Here is a 19,411-nt window from a genome sequence, read left to right on the forward strand (position 1 = left end):
CTAGAGCTCATGTCCCTTTGTGCCCTTTAGGTCCTAAGCCTTCTACAGGGACTAGTTTCCTGGGGAGTGGGGAAGCAGGGGCAGCCTCAGGATACTTCTGCCAGGCCCAGGTGCCCTCCTTCCGCTGTCCAGGAGAATGATCCTGGAATTCAGAACCCAGAGGGGACCAGGATTGGAGAAGTTTGCCTCCAGAGCCTCTGTCTCCACTTCTGCAAAATGGAGATGGTTCGTAAGCATGAGAAAGGCCCTTGGGGCACCCATACTGCGTGCCATATGGACCCAGCTGTTGTTTCCTCCCGACACAGCTCTACAATGAGGAGATCCTTGACCTGTTTGATAGCACTCGTGACCCCGACTCCCGCCACCGCAGGTCTAACATCAAGATCCATGAGGACGCTAACGGTGGCATTTATACCACAGGAGTCACTTCTCGCCTCATCAACTCCCAGGAGGAGGTGAGCACCCGCTGGAGCTCCAGGGCAGGCACGGGGCATCCAGAGAGGCCAGAAACCAGCAGCACAGTGGTCCTGAGTTTTAACTCTTGCATCTGTCCCTAGCTGATTCAGTGCCTAAAGCAGGGCGCCCTGTCACGTACCACAGCCAGCACCCAGATGAATGTACAGAGCTCCCGCTCCCACGCCATCTTCACCATCCACTTGTGCCAGATGCGTGTGTGCACCCAGCCCGACTTGGTAAGGAGACCCCGGGGGCTCAGGAACTGCATGTTCCAGGGGTATCCCAAGGTGAGGAGTTACAGATCCATGCTAGCACTCCAGAATTGCTCCTGCTCCTGCTACTTGTTGGGTTTTCTTTTTCTTTTTTACTTGAGCTTCAGTTACCCCAGCTATATAATGGGGGACCAATACCTCTGGCATTGCGGGGAGTGGAAGAATCAGGCATACGCAAGTACTGTGTATGCCGTCGTCAGGTGGTACCTGCGTGCCGATGAGGTACCACGCAGCCTGCCTGCCTCTCCTGGATGGCGATGCTGTGGGTGCAGGGGAGTGGGAATAGGAGCAGCGAGATGTGGCGAGGGCTGGGTGAGTCAGACGTTGGCTTCTGCTGCAGGTAAATGAGGCGGTGACTGGGCTTCCTGAGGGTACAACTCCCACCAACGAGTATGAGACACTCACTGCTAAGTTTCACTTTGTGGACCTGGCCGGCTCAGAGCGACTGAAGCGGACAGGGGCCACCGGCGAGCGGGCCAAGGAGGGGATCTCCATCAACTGTGGCCTGGTAGGCACACGGAGGGTCACCAGCCTTAGAGGCCAGAGCAGCTCAGGCTCAGACAGGGTCTTGGACCCCATGGCTGCCCAGTGGCCAGGACACCCATGGTCACTATTATTGGCTCTTTATTCCTTCACCCTAAGGCCTCAATCTGCCTCAATTCCCCTGATTTGGCCATTTTTACCACATCTGCCTGTAAACCCACCTAGTAGCCTGAGGGCTTCTAGGGCCAGAGAAGCAGGTGCAGATAACTTGGGGCAGTTTTGTGCTACCCCACTCTTCCTGCCAAACTCTTGAGCACAGGGTCTGTCTTCTGCAGCTGGCCTTGGGCAATGTGATCAGCGCCTTGGGGGACCAGAGCAAGAAGGTGGTGCACGTGCCCTATCGGGACTCCAAGCTCACCCGGCTCCTCCAGGACTCTCTTGGGGGCAACAGGTATCTGTCCAGAAACAGGACAGGGAGTCAGGGAGGGTCTGGAGGATGCTGATGTGATGCTGGGAGCCTGATGCCAGTGGAGAAGGCCTTCTCATCCTAGGCTGCAGAGTAGGAGGCAGAGAGCTGGAGGTGTCCTGTGACCTTTGGTTACTTATGCTTGTGATCAGCTTCCTTATCTACACAGCAGGAGAGATCTCCTACAGCCCAATGGGACTGGCCAGGAGATGCTAGGAAAATGCAGGAGCCATGGCACATCCTTGTCACCAAGCAGAGGGCTCTGCAGTTAGGCATCACTACCTCCCCACCTTGTTAGCTGTCTTCACGAGGTTTCCCTCTGTCATGGTAGAAACTCTTGGCCAGGTGGTCCAAAGCCCCACTTTCCAGGTACCCCCTCTTGAATGCCCAGATCCTCTGGGTATTAGGGTAATGGGGTACGGGGTGGGAAGCAGGACCTCTATGCCTTGTGGGTGCTGGCTCTGTCCCTTGCCCTCACCCCTGCCTGACTGCACCCCAGCCAGACCATCATGATCGCCTGCGTGAGCCCCTCGGATCGGGACTTCATGGAGACACTCAACACTCTCAAATATGCCAATCGGGCTCGCAACATCAAGAACAAGGTGGTGGTGAACCAGGACAAGACCAGCCAGCAGATCAGCGCGCTGAGGGCAGAGATTGCACGCCTGCAGATGGAACTGATGGAATACAAGGCGGTGAGGGTGCTCCCAGGTGCTGCCAGCCTCTCCTGCATCCCTGCCCTACAGTCTTCCTGAGTTCCTCAGCATGCCTTCTACCTCCCCATCACCTCCCCATCAACTTCTCATGCCTCCTGGACATCTCTGTGTGCCAGGCATAGGGCTCAGTACCAGGTGATCCAGCACCTTCTGAGTCCTCTAGACTTTAGGGTTCTAAGTCCAAGAAGAAGAGCACCTTAGCTTTTGTAACACGGATATTGTGCCCAGGGTAGATGCTCTCCAGATGCCACACTATGGAGCAGGATAGCTGACAGTAGGGAACCACACGACTAGTCCAGTGTGCTGCAGGGGAACAGAGGAGAGAGTTGGCCTTACTTACTTGAGTGATCAGGGAGGGCCTTGTGGAGGGGGCCTTTGTATGAATTTTGAAGAACAGCAGAAAGGCAGCAGACATTCTAGATAGAGAACAAGCCATATAAAAAGGACAAATGAGAAAAACTGGTGCTTTAAGGAAAGTGTCTAATTCCACATAACCAAGACTGAAGTCATCAATTGGTGACCATGGCCTGAATCTGGGTTTGGATTTGGCTTGTACTTGTTTTACAAGAATATAATTTAGTGGGCTGGAGGCATGACTCAAAGCAGTAGAGTGCCTGCCTTTGCAAGCTCAATGACCTTCATTCAAAATCCAGTACCATAAAAAAATAGAAAAGAAAAGAAAGAAAAAAAGGATAGTTGTCAACCTTTCTGAAAGTCAGAGTTTCAGCCTTTCTGGAAAAATTTGAAAGTCTCACAACAATTGGCACTAAGTTGGCTAGAGCATCGTAATGGCACCTCTTTTAGACAGACTATGACTCTTTTAGCTCCAGTCTCCACCATTCCCTGTTGTCTTACACCCAGACTGACTTACTCACTTATGCCAACTACCTGGCCTAGGAAGAGTTTTGTCCCTTGGATTAGCATTTATAGACATGAATGTGAAAGGTAGAAAGATAGTAGAAGAATTTGGAAGGGAAACTATATAAGGTTTGGGGGATATTTTGTTTCTTTGTTTTGTATTGTATTTTTTAAAAGACAGGATCTCACTAGTAGCCTAAGCTGTCTTCAAATTCTCATTTCTCCCCTACCTCCCAAGTGCTGGGATTACAGCTATGTACCACCATGCCCAGTGTTATGTAAGGTTTTTGAGCCTTGGGAGACAGGAGCTGTGATTTAGGAAACCTGAGGTGGGGAGACTGGCAGAGCCATCATGCCTTGGAAGAGGCCAAAGGCAGAGGGAACAGCATTGTCACCCTCCCCTCCTGTGAGATTTGGTGCCTGATGCTCCCCATGTGCCCCTTCCCAGGGCAAGCGAGTGATTGGGGAGGATGGTGCTGAGAGCTATAGCGACCTCTTCCGGGAGAACGCCATGCTGCAGAAGGAGAACGGGGCGCTGCGGCTGCGGGTGAAGGCCATGCAGGAGGCCATTGACGCCATCAACAATCGTGTCACCCATCTCATGAGCCAGGAGGCCAACCTGCTTCTGGCCAAGGCTGGTGAGTTGGGATGCACCAGGTCAGCTCAGAACACCAACATACCGGGACTCCCCGCCCCCACACCTACCCCTGGGTATTGAGCAGGCTTAGCCAGCAAGTCAATGCACAAATCGATCATTTATGCATTTAAAGCTGACTTGACTTTACGACAACTTAGTATGACGCAGTGATACACTGTTCTCATTAAGCATGAAAGGGATGCAGCTGAACATAAAGTGAAAGGTTAATCTCTTCCCCACGTCCCTTCTCCTTCTCAGAAGGACCCTTCATGAGCACCTTACTGCATCTCTCCCTTAGCTTGCTCAGGACATTTGTGTCAAGTATAAATGTGTTTGCATATGCGCATGTATGTGTGCGTGAACATATATACCACTTCTACATGTGAGATCATGTGTACTGTTTTATGACTTCCCTTTTTCATTTAGCATTATGTTTTATAAATGTCCACATTAAAATCCACTTAATTTTTAAACTACTGCATGGCATTGCATATGTGATGATGAATAATTTATTCCAACAGCCCTCTACTGGAGAACATCTAGATTGTTTCTGATTTCATGCTGTTCCCAGCAGAGCTTGGGCACATCTGTGCTCATGTACAAGTATTTCCTTTGTATAGGTTCCTTTGTGGAAAAGCCCTTGTGGGCCACCCTGTTGGAGGCAGATACAAGGCCAGCAGTCTTAGTGCTAATGGGCTCCAGTCCTCACTCCCTTCTTTATTGTACCCTCCTTCCGCCTTCCTCCTACAGGCGATGGCAATGAGGCCATTGGTGCCCTGATCCAGAACTACATCCGGGAGATCGAGGAGCTGCGGTGAGTGAGCCCCAGCAAGTGTAAGCAGGCTGGGGGGTCCTTGGCCTGTGCAGACCAAGGGTAATGGCAGCTGATCTGGCTCTGCCCACTCGTTCTTCACATGCAGAACAAAGCTCCTGGAGAGTGAGGCCATGAATGAGTCTCTCCGTCGCAGCCTCTCAAGGGCCTCAGCTCGCAGCCCCTACTCTCTGGGCTCATCTCCGGCTGGTCCAGCCTTTGGGGGCAGCCCAGCCAGCTCCATGGAGGATGCTTCTGAGGTGATTCGCAGGGCCAAGCAGGACCTGGAGCGGCTAAAGAAGAGGGAGGTCAGGCAGAGGAGGAAGAGGTGAGTGGAGAACCCAGGTACTCACAAGTGGCCCCTCACCTACCCTCCAGGAAAACCACTTCTGCCTGTGTTCAGGAGGGGGCACCCCATCTCCAGGGGCTTCCCCAATACTGCTTGGGAATTTGCTCAGATTGGGGCAGAGACCTTCCTGGTCTTCTATACCATGCTTTTCCCCCAAAATTAATTCAAGGTGGTGGTGGGAGGGAGGGCTAGAGAAGAGCAGCTGGTTCTCTTCAGAACAGAAACTCTGTCCCTATGCCTCTTAATCCACCCCTACTACCCTCTGCCTGCATACTCAGGGCAGCATTAGTCACCCTAATCTAGCCTCCCCTTCACTCCCCAGCAGCCCAGAGAAGGAAGCCTTCAAAAAGAGGGCAAAACTCCAACAGGAGAACAGTGAGGAGACTGACGAGAATGAGGCTGAGGAGGTGAGGACTCCCTGACCTCTCCTTAACCACCTGCTTACCCCCGTGTTCCTGCTGGTTGGGTAGGTGCCATCAACATCTTTGTACAGGGTCAAAGATGGGTAGGAGTCCGCCTCTAGTTGATTCTTGAGCTTCCTGACAGCTCTGACTGGTTACCACGGTGATCTCCATCCCTCAGTCCTTCCCCTCATCCCAAATGTACGATGCCGGATAGAGGCTCCTCTTCAGGGCTATGCCCAGGCCACTGGTGGGAGCCACACAATGGGTGTGACTGGCCCCTGTCCCACTGACATCCCGGAGCTGTTATGTCTGACCTGGCCTCTGCCTCTGGGTGCCCTTTCTGGAGGAGGCACACTCCTAATGGTGTTTGATGCCTAGGAGGAAGAAGAGCGAGACGAGAGTGGCTGTGAGGAGGAGGAAGGGCGTGAGGATGAGGACGAGGACTCCGGCAGCGAGGAGAGCCTAGTGGACTCAGACTCAGACCCTGAAGAGAAGGGTGCGTGGGCTGGGGCTGCTGGTCAGAGCTGGGCCCACAGGAAGTTGGGATGCACCTGGGGTGGGGTCAGGGCTGCCGGAGTTCTCAGAGACAGTCGTTTGTCCAGGGCCAGAACAGATGTGAAACCAACAAGAACGACAACTGTCATGGGGATAATAGCAGCAGACACCTAAGTACTAAGTACTTGCTGCTGTACTTAGCCTTGACCCAACCCAGGGCTTGGAGTGTTCCAGTCCTCATTACTGCCCTGGGCACGGGTGCTGAGTTTTCCTTGCATCACCACTAAACAGGCTCAGAGAGGTTCCTGCCCCTCCCGGTTGCAGAGCACAGCATTGAAAGAGGCCCGGCTGGTGCCAAGGCCCACTCCTGTACGTGAGAGTCCCTGTCCCTTCAGCTTCGTCCTGTGGCCATCTCTGGCCCACAGCCTCGCAAGGTGTTCTTGGTTACCTCAGGCTCTTCAACCAAGTGGGACGCCATGTCACCTGTGAAAATTAGATCGTGGTGTCCAGGCACAGCAACGGCAGGAAGGATGTTAAACCCTCTTCCAGCTCCTAAGCCCAGCTCTGCATCTCTGGGGCTGTTTGTTAGTTGTGTTGCCCCTCTGCTAGTACTTTGCCCACCCCGGCCCACTGATTGCTCATAGCTGACCAGGAGGAAGCCCTCCTACCCCCAGTTAGCAAGTATCCCCTCACCTGCCCCTCACCCTGGTGTGGCACTGAGCCTGGCTCTGCCACCACTCTGCAGAGGTGAACTTCCAGGCGGACCTGGCCGACCTGACGTGTGAGATCGAGATCAAGCAGAAGCTGATTGACGAGCTGGAGAACAGCCAGCGGCGGCTGCAGACCCTGAAGCACCAGTATGAGGAGAAGCTGATCCTGCTGCAGAACAAGATCCGAGACACGCAGCTGGAGCGTGACCGTGTGCTGCAGAACCTCAGTGAGGCCAGCTCCCCGGCAGCCTCCCTCTGCCCCAGTCCATCCCCCGGCAATAGCACACCCCGCAGCTGGTGCCTGTGGGAGATATGGGCCTTCTACGCAAGGGACTTCTGAGCCTCTGCCCCCCAGTTAGAAGTTCTTATGTCTAACCTAGCTTAGCTCCTCTGCTGCTTTTTAAATTCATCTTTTTTTTTTAAAGCTATCATCTTACATATTAGAATCCTTTAATCCTTTATATACTAGGTATGTGAATAAGACACCTTCTGGCCTTTTCTCCTGCTCTTCAGTGCACTCATTCCATCATTCATTTCTTCATCTACTTATTTGGCAAGCATTAGTTGAACGTATCTCTGAGCAGAGGTTATTTCAGATGCTAGAGCTGTTGGTGTGAGTGAGATCCTTGCTCTCATGGAGTGGACACTCCAGTGGGGAGAGACAGACAAAGAAAACATAAGCAGGGTCTCTAGCAATCATTGATAGGTGTTACTTTAAAAAAAAGTACAGCAAGGAAGGGAGATAGGAGCTCTGGAGACCAGGTTGGGGTTGAGAAAGGATAGTCATGGAAGACTACATGGTGAAGGCAAAGACTTGAAGTTGGTGAGATAGTGCTAGAGCTGAATGAGCAATGGGAAGAATGTTCCAGGCGGAGGGAACAGAAGATGCCAGGGCGCTGAGGCTAGTGTGTGTCTGGCATGTTGGTGGGATGACAAGAGGCCCAGAGTTGGCCATGTCTGTTGTTATAAGAACATTGGCTTATACTATGAGGGAGGTGAGAAGGTGTGAGGTTTTGAGAGAGATACATGATGTAAAATTTATAAGTGTTTTTAAAACATCACTGGCTGCTGTGTACGGGAATGAAAATGGAAGTAAGACCCCACTTAGGATGGGGCGATGAGAGTGATCAGATTTGGGATATATTGTGAAGATTGAGCCAAATGCTTTATTGATGTTGGGTGAGTGACCTGAGAGAGAGGAAAACCAAGGGTGCCTCAGGGTGTAAGCCTCTAGATGGAAGGTGAGGGTGTTTGTTGAGACGCTGAGAGGTAGACGTCAGGCGTTAGTTTTGAACCTTAGGATGCCTGTTGGAAGTTCAGATGGGAGAGTCTATGGTGTGTTGTAGCCCACATCGCTCTGTCTTCTCTTACTAACTCTCCCCTTTCCTCTGGCTCAGCCCCTCCCTTCCACACTTTATCATGGGTCAGAACAGAGCCAGCATGAGTGGGTTGCAAGGCTCTCCCAAGAAGCAAGGAGCCAGAGGCTCAGAGGTATCAAGATGAAAACACCTCTCACATTCCCATAGGACGTCAGAGCAGGAAGGGGCCTTGGGCATCTGGTCCCACCTCCTTGTTTTTCAAAGGAAGAGACAGGCTGGGGTGGGGGAGGGCTTGCCCAAGGAAAGGCAGTGAGACTATACACCATGCCCTTTGGGGAGCCCCATTTATCAGGAGCACTGGGCCCATGGTGCTGACGGCCACCTTCACTGCTCAGGCACCATGGAGTGCTACACAGAGGAGAAGGCCAATAAGATCAAGGCGGATTACGAGAAGAGGCTGCGGGAGATGAACCGGGACCTGCAGAAGCTGCAGGCGGCACAGAAGGAGCATGCTCGGCTGCTTAAGAACCAGTCACGCTATGAGAGGGAGTTGAAGAAGCTGCAGGCCGAGGTGGCCGAGATGAAGAAGGCCAAGGTAGGGCCAAGAGTGGCTGCGCACTCTTAGAAAGCTTTCCCATGTTCAAAATAATCCCTGCTGTCAAGTATGGCTTTTCTTCTCTACACATAGCACTGCCTGGCCTTGCACACTCCCCTCTTAGCTGAGTGTGTTGTCCAGGATGCAGTGACCATCCCTGAGTGCTCGGTAGTGAGCAGGACACATGCACTGCGTCCCTCAGTGCTGCCCTCTGCGGTGGGAAGCTGTACTACAGTTGCCTTCTGTCTGCACAAAGCCTTTCATTTGGTACAACCCCTGCCTCAAATCATAATAAAAATTACAACTGTGGCTAGTTGTCTTATGTGCATGGTCACGTTCACTGCTTAGGAGAACCTCGTGAATGAAGCCCCATTACCATTGTAATGGTACCATTTCTTGAAAGAGGAGGCCTTGGGGAAGGTAATTCCAGCTACTAAGAGGGAGTGCTGGGGTACAAACTCAGTCCTCAGCCTTCCACGCTGGTGTGTGTTCTAGGTAGGACACTGTTCCCTTTTCTACTGTGCCATGGTTCAGAGTTCTAGTCTCTGTGGTCAGCCCCTGAGGTCATGGCTTCTAGGCTCAGGTCCTGTACCTCTGTGTCGAGGTGGTTCTGGCTCCTGCTTGGGGCTCCCAGACCAGTGCTCCCTTTATGTTGTCCTTCCCCCTGGGCCTCTGTGCCCAGACCTTCAGCCCCAGGGCCTCTGTGCCTAGACCTTCAGCCCCTGGGCCGGGACCTGAGGCTGGATCCCTAGAAAATCCTGGCACTGGTGTTAACCCCAGCAGTTGTACAGAGCAGGCTGGAAACACAGACCCAGAAGAGGGGAGCTCTCCAGTGCTAGGGGCCCATGGGACAAGTGTCTGTATCCTAGAGCCACCAGTAACTGTGTTCTCACCACTGACTTAGCCAGTGCTCACCAGTGGGCAGAGAAGATGGCTATTCTTAGAGGAGGTCAACCCATAGCTGTGTTAGAGGCCAGCTGCCTCATTTGAGCAGGCTCTGTTCCCAAGTCCAGGACACAGGTCCAAGGCCTCTGTCACCCTGTGCAGAGTGCTCAGACCAGCCTGTCCTCAAAGAGCCCATTTACACCATCTACTTCAGTGTATCCTCTCTGTAACAAGATGCACTTGACATGGAAGGGTCTTGGAACTCAAATACTCCCAGCCTCCGCCTCCCCCCCCTCCCCGCCCCGCCACACATGCACCCCAGGTGCCCTGTGGTGATACAGAGGGATGGTGGCCTTTCCTTGTCCCCACATGGAGCAGCATACCCACTGTGGCCTGTGCCTTCTGCAGCAGCTCCTGGGGCAGCTCTGGACACTCTTGTCTCTGTCCCACTCTCTGTCTTTGGAGTTCCTGCTGATACCTCTCCTGGCCAGCTCCTACCTCAGCTGCGCATAGTCCTAAAGACTCTCATGAGAACATTCTCACAGGGTCATGAAGCCTGGAAAAGTAGTCTAATACCCAGGACATATTTAAAAGACAGAGGAATCCACGTATGTACATGTATTTCAATCTCAGCATTGTTGAGACCCTTCAACTGGGGCCCAGCTCTTGTGAGCCCAGGTCAGATGTGGAAAAGATCAGCCTAGGGTCATCCCAGAGGATTTTCATTGGAGGGACAGAGAGAGCAGCAGCCAAGGATTCTAACCAGATACAGTGAAAGCCAGTATCTGAGAATCTTCCCAGTTGCAGGGTCCAGCAATTCACAAAGCTGGACTGGATGGGCCTGCAGGATCTCCTGAGAGAAAGCACTTTGCCTTCTACCTCAGAGCTGTGCAGCAATACTGGCCTCAGGCACTGAGGCCCATTTCAGCACTGTTGTGCACCTGGAATGAGCTTACCCGCTCTGAGACCATCACATCTGCAGTGGCCTTCCAGGAACTCAGCCACACATGCAAGTTGGACTGATGAACCAAGGACCAGTAAGACATAGTCTCTACCCCAAGAAGCCTCAACTTCTGATGTGCTAGAGTTTTTAGGTCCACCTTCCTAGCCTGACTCCTTATAGAACACTCACTCTAGACCCTAAAGATCTACAGAAGCCAGCTCTTCTTTGGTCTGTAGATCCACCCCTTCTGAGCCTGACCTACTAGGGAGAAGCCAACCCTGCTAGCCACTGGCCTCCATGGAGCCTGCTTGCCTTCCTCCTGCTCTTTCCTTTCCTAAGTCTCCTCAGAGCGAGGCAGGTTGGTGGCATCCCTGGGGATGCCGGAGGCTTCAGTGGCAGAGGAAGGACTACCCCCTTCCTATTTCTCCTGCTCCCACCATTGAAAGGTGTCAAAGAACCTGGAATGGGGAGGCAGATGCCACAGGGCCCCAGGACAGTGGCTTCCCAGCACATTGGATCATCTCTGGCCCCACTGATTGTGTTCTCTGTGCCTTTGGCCAGACTGCTGAGAGTTCTGAGATTCAGACAGTCTATGCTTGGTCCCTAGCCTTGGTCTGAACTGTCACAGTGTCATGTATCAGTCCGTAGGAAGAGCTGAATTTGGTAGGCAACATAACCTGGGCTCCAAATCTGACCATCCATTACTAACTCTGTGACTCTTAAGTCATTCTGTCTCTCTAAAGCTCATTTCCTTCCTTATAAAACATGATAATGCCTTTCATGTGATTGTCATGAGGAAGGTGTCTTGGCATATACCAGATTCTCAATAAATAATGGTGGTTTGTATTACTGTCACTATGAGCTGGCCCTGGAATCTGGCCCTGACCTTCACGTCAACCCTGTCCACAGCTCAGGCTATCAGTGAAAGAGAGTCCTCTCTTGGACTGTCCAATAAGAGCCAACTTGAGGATGGTGGCTTTGAGCAGGGGCCAAGAATGGGCATTGCCAAGTGGGAGACCCTGCACCTCAAGGCTGGCTATATGGCCACTCTTTTGACACATTGCTTAGGTGGCTTCAGTGTCTATAGAAAAGTGGAAGATGGACCCCTTGCTCCAGGCACCTGAGCCCTGAGCTGCCTAAGCTGGGCTTCCATCCCTGCCCAGTTTCCTCTAGCCATCTACTCCCTTACCCAGCCCTGTCTCACTTCCATGGCCTCTGCCCATCCCAGGTAGCCCTGATGAAGCAGATGCGGGAGGAACAGCAGCGGCGGCGGCTGGTGGAGACCAAGAGGAACCGAGAGATTGCTCAACTCAAGAAGGAGCAGCGGCGACAGGAGGTAAGGGACCCAGGAGTCTTTGGGGCCAGCTCCCAACCTCCCTGGGTCCCTGCTTGCTCCTCCCAACCCAGCTGGCCTCAGTTCCTACCATCCTACATGGTCGGGTCATGCTGGGAGTAGAGCACACCTGTCAGAAGGGCAGAATCAGTGGGGGCTTCCCACCCAGCCCCCATATGTTCCCCAGAAGGATGACATGAGCCCCAGAGAGGTTCAGGAACTTTCCCAGGGTCACCAGCAAGCTAGACACATGCTGCATCAGGCCCAGCAGAGCAACCCAACAGGGATGAGCCTCTTAGTCCAGATTCCTCGCCGTGGTGGGAGATGAGGCCAGGGGAACTAATTGTCTTTGCAGGGGGATTTCCCTGCAGCCTCTGGAAAGGAGAGCTTGACTTTGGGGCCCATTTTACCAACAGTTTGGCTGCATGAGACTCACCTTGCCCAAAACAAACCCAGGTTTCCAGCTTCAGCGCTGGCCTGCCTGTCCCCAGCCCTGTCCAAGCAGAAAGAGTATCAGTGTCTGAGTGTTGACCCTGCCCTTCCTCTCTCAGTTTCAGATCCGGGCCCTGGAGTCCCAGAAGCGGCAGCAGGAAATAGTACTGAGGAGGAAAACCCAGGAGGTGAGCCTCCAGGAGGCCAGAGTTGAGGCCCCTTTCCCTGCTTGTTGCTCTTTGGGGAGGAAGAAGGGAACCAGACCTACCTGGAACCCTAACTCTCCTTTTGCTTTTATTTATTTGGTTTTCCTGAGACAGGGTTTTCTGTGTACCCCAGGCTGGTCTCCTCCTGCCTCTGCAGCCCAAGTGCTGGGATTATAGACATTCACTTCCACACCCAACTATCCCTTCTTTTATTTAACAAACAATCATGCCAAAATATGCCAGACCTGTTAGAAATGTCTTTCTCAACAAGAGAGCTAAGGACATAGGGCAGGCTGCAGGCTTGGTTCCCAAATGCCTGAGCAGATTACTTAAAAAAGAAGAAGTGCTGGACGTATAGCTCAAGTGGTAGAGTGCTTGCCTAGGAACCACAAGACCCTGGGGTTCAACCCTCATTACCTCAATCCTCATTACCTTCATGTTCATTTTACATAAACAGAGACCTCTTGGGCCTTCTGTAGCCCCAAGTCCAGCCAGCACAGAGTGCTTCTATTCTCCCAGCCTGGCCTTTCTTTGCAGCTCTAAGCTACCCTGCTCACTGGGTCCACCCCTTTTCTTATCCTCCTGCCCCCAGGTTTCTGCACTGAGGCGCCTGGCCAAGCCCATGTCGGAGCGGGTGGCAGGACGGGTAGGACCAAAGCCACCCACGCTAGATTCAGGGGCTGAGGTGTCAGCTAGCACCACCTCATCTGAGGCCGAATCAGGGGCCCGCTCTGTCTCCAGCATTGTGCGCCAGTGGAACCGCAAAATCAACCACTTCTTGGGGGACCACCCTGCGTCCACTGTCAATGGCAGCCGCCCCACGAGGTGAGGCAAACTGACAGTGCCCTGGCTTATGTGGGCAGAAAGGTGGAAGTAAAGGTGGAAATGTGAGGAAGAGCGAAGCTCTGTAAATGCCCCATCCTGGGGCTTTCAGCTCCACGTGGGGTGCAATGGAGCCGTAGAAGTAAAAGGTGGTCAGCCTGATTGCCTTTGCCTCTACCTCCCAGAAAGAAGTTCCAGAAGAAGGGAGCCAGCCAGAGTTTTAGCAAGGCTGCCAGGCTCAAGTGGCAGTCCCTGGAGCGGCGGATCATCGACATCGTCATGCAGAGGATGACCATCGTCAACCTAGAGGCCGACATGGAGCGACTCATCAAGGTGGCCGAGCCTCCCCACTCTCCACCGTCCTCTGCCCCCTCTGACTTCTCTGGCTCCGCAGACCTATCTCATACCCCTCCCTCTCTTCCTTGTACCTGCTGTGGAATCTAGAGATGCTGGGTGGGGGGCCTGGGGTCGGAGCTGCGATGGGCAGGACAGGACAGCCCCCTAAAGCACCTCATCTGTCACCATCCCCCCAGAAAAGGGAGGAGCTGTTCCTCATGCAGGAGGCACTGCGGAGAAAGCGTGAGCGGCTGCAGGCTGAGAGTCCAGAAGAAGAGAAGGGGCTGCAGGAGCTGGCCGAGGAGATCGAGGTGCTGGCAGCCAACATTGATTATATCAACGACAGCATTACTGACTGCCAGGCCACCATTGTGCAGCTGGAGGAGACCAAGGTGCCTGCGGGGCTGGGCCTGGCTTGGGTGGAGATGGGAGAAATGGGTGGGAAGGAGCAGCCCCCAGGTGACCGACCAGGGTCTCTGCTCCTGGTTCTAGGAGGAGCTGGACTCCACGGACACATCAGTGGTCATCAGCTCCTGCTCCTTGGCTGAAGCCCGCCTCCTGCTGGACAATTTCCTCAAGGCGTCTATTGACAAGGTGAGGTAGCAATCCTGCCCCTCCCCTCCCCCTCCACCCCCAGGCAGGGGACCTAGTGGTGACATGCCCTAGTGGTGAGGCCCACAGGCCCAGCTCCTCCTCCCCTGCTTCACTCACAGGCTGCTGCCTGCCAAGCCCCCAAGCCTCAGGTTCTGCAGCAATAAAACTGGGGCAATGACAATGCTGAGTTTGTGGCTGGCTGTATGGCATCACGAGGTGATTCATGGAATGGGCGTGGTGTGGCACTTGGCAGGTCTCACATAAAGGTGACCTGTGTATCTGGCCCAGGCTCATCCACAGCAAGGCTGAGCTTGAGTTGAGGTGGAAGAAGTATGTGTAGACTGGGGTGGGGGAGCAGAAGACAGTCAGACCATGTTCCACCCAGGAGGGTTGATACCAGGACATCAGGTGTCCCATGGTGTTTTCTTGAACTGTCCTGTTTCTGGCCCAGGATGTGCTTCCTCCCCTCCTGGGGCCCAAATCTCGGGAACAGACACCACCTAGTGTGCATGCTAGTAACTAGAAAGAGGGCAAGAGAATGCCCTCTGTGACTCCTTGCCCTGTCCCCAGTGATTCCCATCATTTCAGCTTTGATTCCTAGGAGACTGTATTAGTGTGCTGGGTCCACCATGCATAACAAAGTGCCTCAGACTGGGAGGCTTGAGCAGCAGGGATTTATTATCTCTAGTTGTGGAGACTGGGAGGCCCAAAGTCAAGGTGTCTGCCGGGGTGGTTTCCTCTGAGGTCTCTGTAACTGTAGTTGGTTGATGCCTCGTACACCCTGCCCTCTATGTAGTCTGCGTCCTGATGTCTTCTTATGAAGACACCAGTTGTTTTGGATTAAGAACTACCCATATGACCTTGTTACCTCTTGAAAGAGCCTGTCTGTAAATATTGTCACATTCAAATATAATGGGGGTTTGGGTTCCACATATGACGTTTTGGAGGACACAGGACAGTCCATAGCAGAGTATGCTAAGATGACCTCCACTAATGTGTGTATAGGAGCTGAGGGGGCTGGGAATGTCTCTCCTTTGCCCCCAGGCCAGGAAATTTAATCCCAGACCTTGCTTCTTGCCCTCAGGGACTGCAGGTGGCACAGAAGGAGGCCCAGATCCGGCTGCTAGAGGGACGGCTGAGGCAGACAGACATGGCAAGCTCCTCCCAGAATCACCTGCTCCTGGATGCCCTGCGTGAGAAGGCCGAGGCACACCCTGAGCTGCAAGCCCTAATCTACAATGTCCAACAGGGTATGCATAGATGTGGGGAAGGTCTTGAAGCTCCCAGGACTCCCCCATTGTGAACCCCCCAATCCAGAGGGGTCTTTGCTTCCTCAAAACCCACCCTTCCAGAAGCCCTGGTCTAATCTTGGTGGGTGAGATGCAGGAGGGAGGCCGTCCTCATCTTCCCCTCACTCTGATGCGGTCTCTCTACCCTCTTTTATTCCTTCCCCCCATCCAGAGAATGGCTATGCTAGCACAGATGAGGAGGTGTCAGAGTTCTCTGAGGGGAGGTAAGTGTCCAAGCTAGGAATAAGGGGTGGCTGTCAGTCTGCACCTGGGGCTGGGAGAAAGAGATGGCCAGAGGGCCCCAGGGCTAAGCCTGGATTTGGAGGCTGTTTGGGACTCACAGGTCTTAAGATCCAGAGAAACACAGCATAGGATATCAGGATTCCAAACTCTTTCTCTGCTTCTTCTTCAGCTTCTCCCAGTCATTCACCATGAAAGGCTCTACCAGCCATGATGACTTCAAGTTTAAGGTAAGCTCCACCAAAAGTCAGACAGTAGGTCGGGCAGGGCCAGCCTCTCTCAGCCTGGTCCTTATATTACTCTGAGTCTACCCCAACCTCCAGCCCCAACCCAATATTGTCCCAGATTGGATGGAGGTACCAAGAAGGATTTTGCTTGGAATTAGGGGGTGTCCAGACATATATCCTGTTACAATCCATTCTTAATGGGTAGAAGGTGGGAGAAATAACTAGAGCCACTGCTGACCTCTGTTTCCACTCTGCCTAGTGACATTATCATGTCTAGAGGCACAACTTTAAAGAATTTCTCTCTCCCTCTCAAGACTCTCCCCCATTTTTTTGAATCAAAGCCTAACTAGATATCTAGTTATTGCCTGCAAGATAGTTGATTCAACACTTTGAGAGTCAACAATAGGGAGTTTCCTTAACAGTTGGTTCAGTTAGTAGTCTTAACCAAAACTCAAGATTTATTAAAGATGGAATGGAGAGAGTACAGTGAAATATGCATAGTTCTGGGGTGAACTGATTAGCTGGTGAGAAGCAAAGAAGTCATTCTGGATACTCTGCTAAGGACAGGAAGACAATTGTAGTTGCTCTGGATTTTCCAGAAGCCTGGAAAGTTTAGCTGTGCAGCACAGAGCACATCTCTGGGTGATGTATGCCTGGGTCCTTTTTTTGGCTTCTCTTCCTTGGGCCAAAGATTTCACCTGACTCCTCCTTTGGGTGCCATATTTGAGCAAACTGGTCCACCTAGTCCTTCTTTCCCAGGGTGAACCCAAGCTGTCTGCCCAAATGAAGGCTGTGTCAGCCGAGTGTCTGGGGCCCCCACTGGACATCTCCACTAAGAACATCACCAAGTCCCTGGCCTCCCTGGTTGAGATTAAAGAGGATGGAGTGAGCTTCTCCATCCGGGATCCCTACTACCGGGACAAGGTCTCACGAACCGTCAGCCTGCCCACCCGGGGCAGCACTTTGTAAGAAGGGGATCCAGGAATGTGGGTCAGGGTGGGCAGAGAGTTGGGTTTGAGCCTCACTGGACCATTCTGTTCCAGCCCCCGGCAGTCTCGAGGAGGCACAGAGACATCCCCTCTGACCCGGAGGAAGTCATATGACCGAGGGCAGCCCATCAGGTGAGAGCACGTTCTAGAATCTGCTCCAGGGTCACTGCCAATCTGGTGTGTGGGTGCAGGAGTGACACTCTGAATCTACTCTGTAGGTCATCATGCACACTTCTAATCTGACCCAGCCAGCCTGAGTCATCCAGCTTGGCCCACAGACCTGGCCCACCTTGTCAGGTGTGCGCTCAGGAAATGCCATTTTCATACAGGACCTGGAACTGTTAAAAACTCTGTATGAGGCGTACTCAACATAGGAGGCTTTGTAGTAGCTTAGATTGGTCACTGTCCTGTTGTACTTCAGCCCCTCTTCATGATCTTGGGTACTTGGGAGCTTCCACTCTTTTTCTTTTTAAGACCTCCTCTTGTGAAAGGAGTATAGAAACTCAAAACTCAGAGAAGACACCACAGAACAGTAGAGATCTCCAGTGGTCCAGGTCTGAACACTTAATGTTCAGATGTTTGGTGGCCTTCCCCAAGTCACACAGGTAAATACTGGGGAAGCTTGGCTCAGGTTGATCTCCTGCCACCTGCCTTGGTGGGTGGCAGAGGAGGACCTGCTCCAGCTCCCAGCCTTCCCTCCTCTCCAAAGCCTCAGCAGATGCTAAGGCAGTGGTGGGAAGGCTTTGAAAGGAGACTACACTGGTAGTCTCATAGACTTTGGCTTCATCTGAGAACTGAGAGAACATACTTAAGGTGCAGTTTGAGGGTTTAAGCCAAAATTCCTGATGATGCTGTAGAGGAAGGAGGGTTTCATCTGAACTTAATGATGACTTTCTAAAGAGAGGGATCTTGGAGTACTAGAAAGGGCAGGTCATCAAGGTCAGCTCTCATGGTTCACAGTACTTATGTTCTGTTGTCTCTGCAAAAGCTCAATCAGTGAATAAGGAGCTATTGTTCCCTGCAAGCCTCTGGTCGTGGAATTTTTGATAATTGGCCAGTATATTATCCTGCTTTATGTATGTTTCTTCTTAAAGACACCTTAGTTAACATGTATCATTGATTGTTAGCATTGAGCTCACGACCCCAGCACTATAACTCATACCCAAAGCTCATCCTAACCTACACATTTTCTCCACAAGCACATCCCAGCCTTCTTATGCTTAGAAACACCCAGACAGCACTTTGGCACTATGCTTGGGGACCATTCTAAAAATTGTAATCAGCCGGGCATGGAGAAACACACCTGTAATCCCAGACAAGGGAAGATGAGGCAGGATGAACAAGTTTGAGGCTAGTCTGGACAACTTAGCAAGATCCTATCTCAAAATAGAAAAAGTAAAAAGAGGTATGGATGTAGCTCAGTGGTACGACACTTGCCTAGCATGTGTGAAACCCTGAGTTCAGTCTTCACTACCAAAAACAAATCACCATCAAAAAGTACAAAAAATGCAAAAACCAAACAAATAAAAAAAAAAAACAAAACAAAACTAGACCATCAGCAGGGCCCTTGCTTCCATCATCACAGCCAAAACAGCCTCAACAGGGAACATACATGATGAATGACTCAAATTTTTCAGTTCTAATACAAATGTACCAGGCAGATGGATTGTGGGATTGCAAATGAATTTCAAACAGTAGATGAGTCTACAAATAAGGAGGATGGGTTTTTAAGAATAGCATCTAAGGCTCCCTCGGGGGTGGAGCGCTGAGGTTACTGCCTAACAGGTCCTATCTCATGAGCCTTACAACCAAGAGCCCAGCACCAGCAGTGTGCTCACTAACAGATGCTGCTCTCTGTCCCCACTCACCAGGTCCACAGACGTGGGATTCACTCCTCCATCATCCCCTCCCACTCGCCCCCGCAACGACCGCAATGTCTTCTCTCGTCTCACTAGCAATCAGAGCCAGGGGTCAGCACTCGACAAGTAAGAGCAGGACTGTGGGGTGGGCTAGGGAGAGGATGGGAGCCTTTGGGCCTTGCTGGAGGCAGAGGTAGCTTGAGTAGACCCTAGCTCTATTGTTTCAGCCTTTCTGAGTGATGAGTCCCTGACACTTCACTCATTCTGTACTGACAAAGGGCCTTCCCTTCCCCCAAGCATGCTGGGACCACAGGTGAGGACAAGAAGGAAGCCACAGGGATGGGGACCCAGGCAGTCAGGAGGGAATGACTGAGTGGGGCAGGTACACCCAAGAGCTCCCCAGAGCTGCCCTTTTCATTTGCTTCGACTTTTCTCTGAAGCCCCTTCCTTCAGCTTCACTACTGACCTACTCAATCTCAGACGCTTCATGCAAGGCCTGATGGTCCTTGTACACTGTCCCAACAGACATGGCAGGCTCAGCTCCACCATGCTTACAGCCCCCATTGTAATACTGTAACCGATGTAGTGTCATTTCTGTTATGAACCATCCATGTTCAGAAGGCACTCACCTTGCTTTATGACCTGCTCTTCCTCTCTGATTTCATTTGTGCTGTATGTCAGCCCT

The 19,411-nt window shown here is 52.3% G+C and overlaps 1 protein-coding gene across 12 annotated transcripts in view; it reads left to right on the forward strand.

The window, feature by feature from the left end:
* Kif21b (kinesin family member 21B) overlaps positions 1-19,411 on the forward strand; it is a 48,585-nt gene that overhangs the window by 15,589 nt on the left and 13,585 nt on the right. For 5 of the 12 annotated variants that reach the window (XM_074048671.1, XM_074048669.1, XM_074048675.1 and 2 more), the window contains exons 4-27: positions 306-455; positions 558-692; positions 1,069-1,236; positions 1,547-1,662; positions 2,177-2,372; positions 3,700-3,889; positions 4,639-4,702; positions 4,809-5,027; positions 5,371-5,455; positions 5,831-5,948; positions 6,693-6,884; positions 8,372-8,571; positions 11,628-11,735; positions 12,284-12,352; positions 12,963-13,195; positions 13,378-13,525; positions 13,726-13,920; positions 14,021-14,122; positions 15,207-15,372; positions 15,584-15,635; positions 15,824-15,881; positions 16,638-16,843; positions 16,922-16,999; positions 18,739-18,852. In XM_074048671.1, the coding sequence (XP_073904772.1) occupies positions 306-455; positions 558-692; positions 1,069-1,236; positions 1,547-1,662; positions 2,177-2,372; positions 3,700-3,889; positions 4,639-4,702; positions 4,809-5,027; positions 5,371-5,455; positions 5,831-5,948; positions 6,693-6,884; positions 8,372-8,571; positions 11,628-11,735; positions 12,284-12,352; positions 12,963-13,195; positions 13,378-13,525; positions 13,726-13,920; positions 14,021-14,122; positions 15,207-15,372; positions 15,584-15,635; positions 15,824-15,881; positions 16,638-16,843; positions 16,922-16,999; positions 18,739-18,852 (3,362 nt within the window). The remainder of the gene's footprint in view (positions 1-305; positions 456-557; positions 693-1,068; positions 1,237-1,546; positions 1,663-2,176; positions 2,373-3,699; positions 3,890-4,638; positions 4,703-4,808; positions 5,028-5,370; positions 5,456-5,830; positions 5,949-6,692; positions 6,885-8,371; positions 8,572-11,627; positions 11,736-12,283; positions 12,353-12,962; positions 13,196-13,377; positions 13,526-13,725; positions 13,921-14,020; positions 14,123-15,206; positions 15,373-15,583; positions 15,636-15,823; positions 15,882-16,637; positions 16,844-16,921; positions 17,000-18,738; positions 18,853-19,411) is intronic. The other 7 variants (XM_074048670.1, XM_074048677.1, XM_020172676.2 and 4 more) reach the window with 2 other exon arrangements.

The sequence above is a fragment of the Castor canadensis genome, chromosome 11 (genome assembly GCF_047511655.1).
Source record: "Castor canadensis chromosome 11, mCasCan1.hap1v2, whole genome shotgun sequence".
NCBI classification, from domain to species: Eukaryota; Metazoa; Chordata; class Mammalia; order Rodentia; family Castoridae; genus Castor; species Castor canadensis.